This window comes from Dioscorea cayenensis, chromosome 4 (assembly GCF_009730915.1).
Source record: "Dioscorea cayenensis subsp. rotundata cultivar TDr96_F1 chromosome 4, TDr96_F1_v2_PseudoChromosome.rev07_lg8_w22 25.fasta, whole genome shotgun sequence".
In the NCBI taxonomy this organism is placed as follows: Eukaryota; Viridiplantae; Streptophyta; class Magnoliopsida; order Dioscoreales; family Dioscoreaceae; genus Dioscorea; species Dioscorea cayenensis.
Window position 1 is genome coordinate 3,906,064 of NC_052474.1, and position 12,684 is coordinate 3,918,747.

General features: G+C 36.1%; 2 protein-coding genes across 2 annotated transcripts; one reads left to right on the top strand and one right to left on the bottom strand.

The window, feature by feature from the left end:
* Window positions 1-434: 434 nt before the first annotated feature.
* Window positions 435-4,207, bottom strand: LOC120258361 (probable metal-nicotianamine transporter YSL9). Its single transcript, XM_039265734.1, is given in 8 exon segments — window positions 435-1,507; window positions 1,509-1,696; window positions 1,774-1,888; window positions 2,018-2,207; window positions 2,300-2,434; window positions 2,530-2,627; window positions 3,297-3,469; window positions 3,550-4,207. Coding segments are annotated over 8 exon segments (2,001 nt in total). The 5' UTR covers window positions 3,911-4,207; the 3' UTR covers window positions 435-766.
* A 2,475-nt stretch (window positions 4,208-6,682) lies between these two features.
* LOC120258360 (kinesin-like protein KIN-14E) lies at window positions 6,683-12,647 on the top strand. The gene is given in 21 exon segments (XM_039265733.1): window positions 6,683-6,936; window positions 7,584-7,882; window positions 7,984-8,155; window positions 8,247-8,317; window positions 8,395-8,584; window positions 8,670-8,779; window positions 8,904-9,003; window positions 9,070-9,156; window positions 9,250-9,404; window positions 9,406-9,427; window positions 9,805-10,078; window positions 10,153-10,314; window positions 10,399-10,614; window positions 10,697-10,734; window positions 10,831-10,994; window positions 11,072-11,197; window positions 11,274-11,399; window positions 11,504-11,569; window positions 11,659-11,721; window positions 11,797-11,859; window positions 11,939-12,647. Coding segments are annotated over 21 exon segments (3,204 nt in total). The 5' UTR covers window positions 6,683-6,737; the 3' UTR covers window positions 12,440-12,647.
* The last annotated feature ends 37 nt before the right edge of the window (window positions 12,648-12,684 follow it).

A 12,684-nucleotide genomic window follows, 5' to 3' on the forward strand; every position in this document is an offset into this window, starting at 1 on the left:
ATTTTAGAGGTCAACTTGACTATAGGATCGAACTGCAATTAATAATAAATTACTGACTAGATATCTGCTAAAGTTATTGTTAATAATAATAAATATCTAATCTTAATTTCTGACTAGATATCATGAATCTTACAGTAATCATATGCTGTGAGCTTCCAAATCTTAATTTCCAAATCTGACTAGATATCATGAATCGAAATTAAGTTAAGGTAACATTTGCTATGTCACCAAAGTCTGTAATCTTACAGTAAGCATATGCTGTGAGCTTCCAAATCTTATAATAAAGAAAGGTTAGATGAGTTTGACCAATTGATTATCTTGTAAATTTCAGTAAACTCTTTTGGTCAGTTAGTTAACAAATTGTTAATCAATACAACATGAGTGAAACAAACAACTACTTTTGTTTGAACAACATAACACAAGAAGCAACACAATCAAGATAAGCCTGTAAATATTGCATTCTATTCATTTCTCTTGTTTGCAATACAAATGATATATCTAAATGTAAATATATACTTTTCAGTACTTTTTTCATAGTAAGTTTATAGCATCGACAACGAACAACATTTTATGCCTACTAAATTACTTTACTCCAATTGCTTCAAAGACCAATTCTTGAGCTGCTTTCCTTATATTCGGATTAGCAACTTCTAGGACTGAACTTCTTGAAGCCCATCTCAAAGTCTCCAAATTCTTTTACTGAACATCAAGTTCAAGCCTCTCCAAATCATTGTAAGAAGAATCACTTCTAGTTCATCTTCCAAACTTAAGTAGACACAAATCTCATGCATATAGGAGGATTAATCTTTGCTAGTGCAAGCAAAGAAGACGGAAGAATCCATAGTCCGTCACCGCAAATCAAGCCTGAAGCAACTGCAGGCAACATCAAAGCAGCCTTCTTGCTGTTAAGCTTGTCCCAAGCAAACACAATTAAGCTGCCAACACACATATCGATCGCGAAACTGGCACCAACCAAGAATGGTACTGCCATGGCCATTGGCAAAGGCACCCATCTACCATACTTGACTGGGAAAAGATCTCTCATCATATTAGCGGCGAGGGCGAAGCCAAAGAATCCATAACAAAGTTGCAAGCAGTGTTGTGGGAGTGCAGAGAAGCCCTCAACACCGAGAATTGCCATGTTTCGGTATATTAAAGCATAAGGAGCCTTGAAACTTCCTTCGGGGTTCCCGACATCAAAGGCTTTGTAGAAGAGGAAAAAGGTTAGAGGGGCAACAACACATCCTATTGCTGTTCCAATGGCCTGGCTTAGAAGCATCGAGCGGGGGGATGTCATTGTGAGATGGCCGGTCTTGAAGTCATGCATCAGGTCGGCCGAAATGGATACTACTGATTTGATTAGTCCACAGCCAACAAGGCCTGCAACCACTCCGGAGTCTTTTCCCGCCCAAGCTGCAAGAATGTATAGAGACACTTTTCCATAATTGTAGGCCATGTTCATGTCTGTGAGACCTGCGCCATAAGCATTGCAGAAGCCCAGAGCAGGGAGCGAGGATGTAAGCTGTGATGACATAGTACCACTTCACCTGAGAAAACATTAGTGGTATTGCAATGACAGAAATTACGGTGAAGAAGACGTAGCCTGAGAAAGCTAGCCATAAAGGAATGGTCTCTCTTGCGAAAAGCTCATTGCGCTTGAAATCATCATGAATTGCGAAACTATCCCGATCTGCCACTGTTTGATTTGAAGATCAATCAGAAGGTTTACAGAACTGTTTCTAGATAATGTTTTTGGCCCAGTTGCCCCTTTACCTGTTTTGAGGAATTTGCATTTGGATCTTTCATGCATGCTCCTTGTGGATAAATAAAAGATTTTGAAGAAGTTGTAGAGACCGTCTCCTAGGATAAGTGCTATAGAGATGAAAACCTGTGGCAAGAACAAATAAAGAACTAGTATGTAAGAAACAAGTTACTTGAGTAATGCACTTCCAAATCAGCATATGAATTAAATTCTTTTCTTTTTTTTTTCTTTTTCTTTTTTGGCATTTTGGAACACCTTGTAGCCTTGCAAGCTTCTCATGCTGCTTTCTGGTAAAGTATTGGGGTACCAATCCCCTTTGAGTTCGCTTATAAGAGGCCACATTACACCCCATGAAAGCACTGCTCCAAGAAGAAGAGACAGATTAACCAGATGGGAACAAATCATTCCTGCTCCAACGTAAGTGAGGCTGAAATCAAAAAAAAATCTGCAAGCAAGATTGTCAGCACAGTCATCGCTCTAATTGTGCAAAACATATGGAAGCTTAACAGATAGAACAGAAGAATTAAGAAAATATACGTTTGTTTCCAAGCTTTTAGCCCAAAAGTTGGGAATTGAGAGAAGCCACAAACATCTCCCCCAGAGAAGAACCACTGAAAGAAACTCCAGAGGAAACTGATTGTGAAGTACTTTGCAAATCCATGAACCTGCTTTCTGGAAGAGAAGCAGAAAACAAAAGTTTTCTTAAGCTAAATTCATATAGTTTTTTTCTTCATTTCTCATCCAATAAGTAAAGTTTGATCACATACTTTGCCATTTCATTACCATCAGGAGAGTGGAAGCCATTGATGAGAACAGCAGTAGCTGTTCCACTTGGGTAAGATAAGTTGTAATCAATGATCATTATCTGGAGGATAAAAATTCAATTGTAATTTATATAATATAAAGAAACAAGAAAATGGTTAAATAAATTTGTCTCTTTGAACTTCGATTTAGTGAAAACTAGACAGGAAGTTGAATGAATTGGACAACTCGGTCATTATCATGATTAAAAGCACGATGGGAACTCCCTGAGAAACAGACACAAATGGTGACGAATATATAGTTAATTGCAATAAAGAAACCTTCCAAGTCCTTATTTCCTATCAACATAGTAGACATCAATGAAAATCTGATGCTTTTAAGCCATGCCAAGCAAGAAAATGAGCTACAATTTCATTAGCTTTAATTAACATCTTTAGAAGTCATTATCAGCAGTAGAATAATTTGCAAACCCTGTCATCGGTTCAAATGCAATGTTCACCTAAGTGATCAGTCCCTGTTATCTCCTTCAATGGGAGTCTGATGAGGCAACTCCTCAAGTTAATTAAAACAACAGAATGTTAATCAGAATGATTAATTAGAACCAACTCACTAAAAGCTTCCATATTTATATAGAACTTCCCCAGATAATAGAAAGCAAAAGCCTTAATAAATCTCATTAACTACATGTAAACTACTCATTAAAAGTTCCAGATGAGAGAAACCTCTTCAAAATTTAAGCAATTGAAAACAGAGGAAAAGATCAAGCATGCACCTTCCTGAGAGGAACCAAAGCCAGAAGACCAGCAAAACTCGCAGTAAAGAGAAAACCAGTCATCCAACCCATCCCAGGCTCCTTGTAGCTCCCTGGTGCATTCCCCTCTGTATCCACCCCTGCCTGCTCGTATGTCTTCTTGTTCAATCCCAATAGATAAGAGCCAAATCCACCTGCAAACACAACCACTCAATGAAACAGTAATTCAATCAGACACCTGATTGGCATAACAAAATGTTCCAAGGCTTCACACCTCCAACAGCAATGCTATAACAAGCAACAGCACAAGTCTGCACAACGGTGTTCTCTTGCCGAGTGAACGGTGTGGAGATGAACCCAACCTTTCCGGCCAACTTAGTCCATGTCCGAAGAAAGACAAAGGCTAAGAGCGCAGCCGAGACGTTGAGCGTCGGAACAAGGCCAGTGGTGAGGTTGAGCTTCATCACTATAACACTATACATGATCCCAATGGCGATGCTTGCCACCACGCCCCTCAATGTCAGCTGTTTGGACCAAGGAGGGATCTTCTTCCAATCCTCAGTTCCTCTTTCCTTCTCCTGGACCTCCAAGTCCTCACCTTTCTCAATCTCCTCCCTCTCCTTTTGATCCTCCATTCCTAAAGTTCCCAACTTTTTCTATCACACTGTGAAAAAACCAAACTTTAGATAAGAATTCACAAACAAACCTTGAAACCAATTAGAATTCTCAGCAACAGCTTCAATAACCAGCTCCAAATCACAGGAACAAAATCAATGGCAATATATCAACTTCATCAAAGTAGTTTTTATGGGTAATTAGAGAGTGACCACAAACTGAAGAATGTACTGCCTGCAAGTACAATCAACCTTGATTGTACTACAGATTGAGCAAAAGAAGCTGTTTGTTTCCACCTTTCCACCTTCTCACTCCTCCTTTCCACCCTCCCACCCTCCCTCCCTGAGCTCCCTCCCTACCTAGCTGTCTAAAAACTCCTCTTCATGTCCACATAGCTTGAGTGAAGGGCAACAACATAAATATTATAATATTGCTTTTATAGTTTCATACTCCACAAGCACAGTTGACAAATAGAAAATAAATGTATATATATTAAATGCACGTCTTTTTCTTTGCTTTTTTGTGTTTGTGATTCCAAGAAGTTTATAAGAAATTTTTTCTACACCAATAAGATTTTAGATCAATGAATGAGATCATCTTGCTCTTAAAGCATTAACTTTTTCTAAAATAATTTATCAAATTACAACATATCAAAATTATAATATCATTAACATTTAATTCTCACCCGTGCATATGCCCCTAATATATATAACATTTATTATTTTTATTAAAAAAATTATAATGTTATTACTGTTGATCTCTTAATTTATTAATATCAGATTTTTTTATGTATAATATATATTTTTCAATCTCAGTTCATATAAAGTGAAGCCTTTTTATGTGTTGTTCATATCACTATTTTAAAAAATATAATATTTCTTATTGAGTGGTTGCTATTTTTTTTTTTAAAGTTATAACAATATTTAAAATTTAAATAATTAATTTGATAATCATGCATCTTTTCAATGAATTGGAAAGATGAAAGTCATCAAGCTTTTGAAATGGTGGTTGGAACCATTTTGTTCATCCTAGCTTTGGAATTAGATCCTATTCTCTTTGAAACTGATCCACAAGCAAACCAATGTTGGTATCAAAATCAACTGACAATGAACATGGTTATGAGAATCAATAATTAGAGATGGAATGATTGCTAATTCTTGATATATATATATATATATAATATATCACTACATCATCAAACTGTTTATGAATAGTAAGTAACCCACTGTCATGTTTTACATTCAAGAGGAAAAGTGTTAATGGAGAACCACATGTTTGGATGAGCAAGGACCTTCACTTTAAAGTTTAAAAACAATGTATTGTTGTGGGAAGTGATAGAGCATTTAGCATTGGGTGATGGAAAGTAAATACATATATTAAAGGGGATTGATTGGATTAAGGATAATATTCTTTTCCGTTTTCAGAAATCTTAGATAAATATAAAATATAATAACATTGCATATAAAACAAGTCCAAAAGGTATGTAGATGATATAAATACAAAATAAAATGCAATTGTAAGATATATTAAATATGATGCTCACTTTTATGTATCCATAGATGGGTCTATGGGTATTAATTATATTGGTATTTTATATAGTTTTTTTAGTTTTATAATATTTAATTATAGAGTTTGGCAAAACTTTGCTTGAGATGATTGGTTGGGGTTTCGAGGCATGTTTTTGTCATAAAAATTAAAATGATATATTTATATATCTTCCTCAAGAAGAGAAATTATCTAATTATCTGATTTCATGTTCTCTATCTTATAGTATTATGTTTATAAATATGAAAATTACTAAAAACACCCTCAAAATTTGCAATATGCACAAATTCTCCCCCTAAATTTTTTCTTTGTGTTAGAGTAAAATAAAAAAAGTACACTAAAATAGAATATATTATTTCATTTAAAAAAAATTAAGCATGTCTATCAAGCAATTCTAACGCTAATTTTTCCTTGAATTTAACAATTTCTAGTAAAATAATTTGTATCCATTTGTATTCATAATCTGTTATCTTAGTTTGCAGTGTGCATTTAAGAATATTTTATTTGAAGACTTGAACTAATTTCATCTCAGTGTCTCCCTTCAAAATATGTGGTCATTTTGGTGTGCCCACTTAAAAGGCCAATTTGAACAATTTAACAATACATGTTCTTTGAAATATTTGGCTAAAAAAAACCTATAATATTTTTTTATTAGTACTTCCTATCTCCTAACTTTTTTATTATGAAAATTGTTCACTCATTTATATTGTGGATATCTGCAACCCTTAGCTAAAAAAGATAAAATGTTAAGGAGTCAACAAAAATAGTTAAGAGAAGTCTAGAATTTGAAAACCCTAGAAGGGTTGAGTCAAGTAGTTCCAAGGTGATGCATGGTAGTGGCAGCACAATCAAATCAAAGCATTGTATTGAGTGACCTTTTGAAGAGAATTCAATTTACTGTTTTTATGGTTGTATATGGATGGCTCTTTGTTTTGAGTTGTTTGGACTTCTATCTTATGGGCTCTCTAATCATTTTTTCTAGTAAATGTGGATCCACCTGGTAAAAAAAAAATTGTTAATTCTAAATGTCCAAAATTATTTATTTATTTATTATATATTTATTTGTGTGGGCTTTAAAGACTATATCCCAAAACAGGGCCTTTAAAACGAATCAACACATGAGGCCTGAAAAATGGGCCTTCAAAGCAAATCAAGCCCAATAGCAGCAACGGTCCATTCGCTTCCAACGGTCGCCATTTTCAAATTTGAACCCATGCTCATCCCAGTAGGAAAGACCAAACGAAAGCTACCCTCTCTCTCTCTACTCTCTCTCTCTCTCTTTCGCTCTCTCTCATCATTTTCATGGAGGAAACCCTGAGTTCTAGCTCCATAGCTCGTAGTGTTTGGATGGATGATGGTCTCTCGAATTTGAAGGCATCTTCGTCGGACCTGCAAGGAGTTCCAGATGAAGGGGATTCAATTCAAGATTGTTTTGATTCGATGTTGTGCTTTCCAGGGTCTCGTCTGGTGCTTTCGGGGCTCAGGGATGCAGATTGCAGAGGTTTCTTTCTTCTCTTTCCTCTTATTTTCCGCTTCTCTTCTTGTTTGGGGTTTCTATGGTTGAGGCCATGTGAATCTTGGATTTTCTTGATAAAGAGTTCTTCTTGAAGTTTTGATCAGGTTTTTACAAGAAAGGTCCAAATTTTCTGGTGTATTTTCGGTAATTAGGGTTTGGTTTGAGCTGCTAATGCTGGGTTCTTATGTAAATTCCCTTCTTGCTTATTATAAATTTTTAGGGCTGAAATTGCAGGCTTGTGTAACAAAAATCTTAAATTCTTGAAGGTTAAACTCAGTCTTGTAAAAATTACGTTTTTTTGGGTATCAACCACTTGTTCTTAGATTAGTTTATTCCATTTTCTTGGTTATTTTAGTTGTTCTAGCTAGATCCTTTGGGTGTAGGGGTGTGTGTGTGTGTGTGTGTGTGTGTGTTCTTCCTGAAACTCATCATCCTGAAATTCTTTTGTTAATGTAGATTGTTCTTCAATGTTAATGAATTAATGGATGCATAATGTTTTTGCGTGGTCCTCTTTTTAAAATCATCAATGTGTTCTTAATGGTTATGCTGTCAATCAAAATTGGAGTATACTACTTTCTTCAGTGTTGTTTTTGTTGATGTTCATGTCAATTGTATTTTTCTTTGGGTTACAGATGATATTGTAATGGTTGTGAATGCTGGAGGGAATATGATTAAAGGACAGGGCCACCAAATAAATTTTCAGGGTGATTCCTTCTTTGAAGGAGGAGATGTTCTCACTTCTGATGAGAAGATATTTGAAGGTGGTGACTATTCATGTTTGTACCAGTCTGTACGATATGGGAACTTCTGCTACACGTTCAACAATCTTGATCCTGGGGACTATTTTCTAGATTTGCATTTTGCTGAGATTGTTTACACGAATGGGCCTAAAGGAATTAGGGTTTTTGATGTTTTTCTTCAAGAAGAGAAGGCAAGAACAAAAGATGCCACTTCCATATTGTTTCATGCTTCGGTTTTGTTGACTATTTTGTTGTTTCACAGAAATGAAGTCATAATATTGTGTGGGTGCAGATATTGTCTGGAATGGACATCTTTTCCATCGTTGGAGCTAATAATCCACTGCAATTGGTTGATGTCAGAGTATCTGTTGCAAAAGATGAAGATGTTGTTATTAGCTTCAAAGGAATTAGTGGGTCACCTGTGGTTTGTGGGATCTGCATTAGAAAAGCAACAACTTTAGTCGGTAAATATATATATGTATATATATATATTGATTTTATCTGCAAGGTTTGACCAGAATTATTATTTCATCACATATGTTTTTATGTCACCAGAACCACCAAGGGGCCCTGAGAGTCAAATTTGTAATAATTGTGCTTCAGAGATCATAGTTTCTCCTACTCAGGTCTGAAACACATTCCATTTAGCCTTTGATCTTTATTGTTTTCATGATCTCATTGGCCTCGTGCTCATCTTTTGCAGAGCAGAGGACAGAGTTTCAGTATGAAACTTACATCGAGATATGAGAAGAAGATACAAGAACTTACTAGTCAATTTAAATTGAAAAACGATGAGTGCCATCAGGCATGGATGTTGCTAACATCAGCAAACGAGCAGCTAGAGCAACTGAGAATGGACATGGACAACAAGCTATTCCAGACTGAAACATTGGGTAAGCACTAAGTCTAGAATTTGTTTTGCGTTGTATTTTCCTTGTAATTTTTTAATATATCTTAAAATCTTTCATTTGCCCTTAGAGCAAGCTGTTGAAAAGCAAACAGACAATTTTAGAGTTGTTTCTGAAAGGTATGAGCATGATAAGAAACTATGGGTTGCTGCAATTAATGACTTGGAAGGGAAAATCAAGGTGATAGTCTACTGTTTATTGTTGTAATCCAACGAGGTTTTGCATTTACACAAGTATGTTTCTATAGTTGCAGCATGATCAGAACTTACTTCAGTACTTTGTTTGTGCTTCTTTTTTTTTGCAGACAATGAAACAAGAGCACTCCCAACTTTCTCAGGAGGCTCATGAATGTGCCAGTGCAATTCCTGATTTGAACAAAATGCTTATTGGAGTTGAGACCTTGGGTAAATATACTGAGTTTTCTGCATCAAGGTTTTAACTACTCTTTAGTGACAGATTTTCATTTGCAGTTGCTCAGTGTGAGGACCTTAAAATTAAGTATGGCGAGGAGTTAGCCAGGAGAAAACGGTTATATAACCAAGTACAGGAGATGAAAGGTATGTTCTTTGTTTGTGCTATCTTTTAAATGCTAGGTTATTCAACTGATCATAAAGATGACATTATTAACCATTTTCCATTTCTTGTTTTAGGGAACATCCGGGTGTTTTGTAGGTGCCGCCCATTAAGCAAGCAAGAGGTCTCATCTGGTTACTCAACCATAGTAGATTTTGAAGGAGCCAAGGATGGTGATATTGGAATCTTGACTGGTGGATCCACAAAGAAAACCTTCAAATTTGACCGAGTTTTATGCTCCAAGGGATGGCCAAGGTATAGATATATATATATATACACACAAATTAAAGTTGAACTCATTCATCTATGTGGCCGTCACTTTAGCATTAAGATGATTCCTCCTGCTAACTTAATTGTGTAATCAATTCTTGTATTCTTATATACACTAGTTGTTTAGTTGAACTCCCTACACCTTTGAACTCTGATTTACACCTCCCTTACTCTTCTTACATTCATGACCATAACTCTTTACTGTGTTAATTTGATGAGTTCCTTGCATCCTTTCCTAATAGCTAATTAGGTATGCATACGAGTTAGGCGTCTACTAGTTTTCAATGAATCTGCTAGAGCTAGTGGCAATGGGTTGCTTCCTCTGTGTTTCACAATTTGGAATTTATACTCCTCTTGAACAGGTGATGTGTATGCGGATGCTTCCCCATTGGTCACATCTGTTTTAGATGGATACAATGTCTGCATATTTGCCTATGGGCAAACTGGGACTGGTAAGACTTTCACAATGGAGGGTACCGAGCAGAATAGAGGAGTGAATTATAGAACTTTGGAAGAGTTATTCAAAATTTCTGGGGAGAGGAAAGAAACAATTTCCTACAGCATCTCGGTTAGTGTTCTTGAAGTTTACAATGAGCAAATCAGAGATTTGTTAGCTACATCCCCATCTTCGAAGAAGTAAGCCCATTCATCTCTTAGAATTGTTTCTTGAATTATACTTCTGGGAAGCATCATCTTGCTGTTTCATTTAGGCTGGAGGTGAGACAAGCAGCCGAAGGATTTCATCATGTACCTGGGATTGTAGAGGCGAAAGTAGAAAACATAAAGGAGGTGTGGGATGTTTTGCAGGCTGGAAGCAATGCACGAGCAGTTGGTTCCAACAATGTAAATGAGCACAGTAGTCGATCTCACTGGTTTGTTCTTGGCTAAAACTGATATTTCTTTACATATTTCTTCAGTTCAGCAAGCTGAGTTCTTCTTTTAATTTGTGAATTCAGTATGCTTTGCATAATGGTGAGAGCAAAGAATTTGATGAGTGGAGAGTGTACAAGAAGCAAACTTTGGCTTGTGGATTTGGCCGGAAGTGAGAGGCTTGCAAAGACAGATGTCCAGGGAGAAAGGCTAAAAGAAGCTCAGAACATTAATAGATCTCTTTCAGCTCTTGGAGATGTTATTTCAGCACTTGCAACCAAAAGCAGCCATGTCCCTTATAGGTATGGCGATAACTTTAATATGTCATGGAGTTTTGTTCATGCTAGTCATATTATTGATTTATGTTCTCTTCTGTTCTTTCAGAAATTCCAAGTTGACTCATTTGTTGCAAGATTCATTAGGTAATTTGTTTAATAAGGTTTCTGAGTTTTCAAGCTTTTATTAAACACCAATAGGATGCCTACCCCGATATGATTTATAATCACTTCACCATGCAGGTGGTGACTCAAAAGCACTGATGTTTGTACAAATTAGCCCCTCGGAAAATGATTTGGGCGAAACGCTCAGCTCTTTGAATTTTGCATCTCGAGTTCGAGGAATAGAACTAGGCCCAGCAAAGAAGCAGATTGATACAGCTGAACTTCAAAAGATCAAACAGATGGTAAGGTTAAAGGTAAATTTCATATAATCATCAGTAACTAATTCACCATTCCTTGTTCTTTTGTTGTTTTTTTGAAGCTTGAAAAAGTAAGGCAAGAATGCAGAATTAAAGATGAGTCTATCCAAAAACTAGAAGATAATTGTCAAAACTTGGAGAATAAAATCAGAGGGAAAGATCAGCTTTGGAGAAATCTACAAGAGAAGGTATGCTACGCAATGAGTTAACTCTACTTTTCCAAAGTATCTCTAATTCCCATTGATTTTCACATTTTTCCTGAAGAACAAAGAACTTGAAGGACAACTTGTGTCAAAGGGTGAGCTACAAAACTTTTCAGAAAGGCAACAATGGCAACTTTCAGAGAAATTGAAGGGAAAGGAAGAAATGTGTATGACCCTTCACCAAAAGGTTTGTCTATTAACAATGCATGCATTCCACACCTCTTCTTGCTTATACATGTACATGAGATATTTATAAGAATAAGCATTCATCATAATCTCTGGACTATTTAGGTAAAGGAATTGGAGAGCAAGATGAAAGAGCAACAACACTCTGACTCACTGATACTTCAACAAAAGGTCTTTAGTCTTCCTATTATTCAGGGAAAAAAAAAGATGTTGTCTTTATCAACTTGTGCACATGAACTTCATTATTTCTGCTCATATAGGTTAAGGAACTGGAGAACAAAATCAAGGAACAACTGCGCTCCGAGTCCATGGCTGAACAGAAGGTATTTCTTGGCCAACATAAAAGAATTTTTCAAGCAGAGTTCACAGCACTAATATACATATCTCTTGACTTGCAGTTCAGGGAACTTGAACACAAACTCAAGGAGAAACTCCGAACCGAAATGAATCTAGAACAAAAGGTCTTGTTATTTGGCATTTACACATTCTTCCACAAGCTTGAAGAATTTTCTTGTGATCCTTTAATTGCATGGCATGCAGGTTGTAGAGCTTGAATGCAAGCTGAGAGAAAGAGAACAGTTGGACTCCATGATGTTATTGAGCAATGACACAGTGGATGTATCAACAAGAATCAAAACACCAAATGAAATTAAAGCTGCATCACTGTCCAGAGATAGTTTAACAAGTGAAGTTGATGCTCAAATTCTCAGATGTTCAGACACTACAAACAGTTCATCAATTGGGCAGGGTTCTTCTTCTCTCTTGCTCAGAGGCACAGAGTCTCTTCATGAGATCAAACGCAAGAGAGAACTAAGAAGTGGAACAATGGGTGAATCTGAAAACAGAATTAGCTTGCCAACAGCTATGGAGAGGAAGATGGCAACAGTGAGTGATATGAACAAGTCCAGGAAAATAGATCCTGCAAAGGCTTTTGGTAGGATTACGAGGACATCAAAGGTTGGTACTACTACAACACAAAGGCCCTTCTCTAATAGCAGAATTGGCAAAGAACAGGAGAAAACAAGAGTTTGGTCTAGGTAACTAGTAATTCATCTTTGGAAAAACAGTAAGAGCTTCTTACTCACAGTAAATTGTTTATGCATATTACTATGTGGAATCACAGAAGCTGTATTTTTTTTTTTATTATTGCATTTGTACTTTAAACTTGTATTTGTGTTGATCCTCATGAAAAATGATGTTGTAATTTTCTTAATATAGTGAAACCCATGATTTCTGTAAAATATCAAACATTTTGTCAGTATCATTATCCAGAAGCACATGACAAA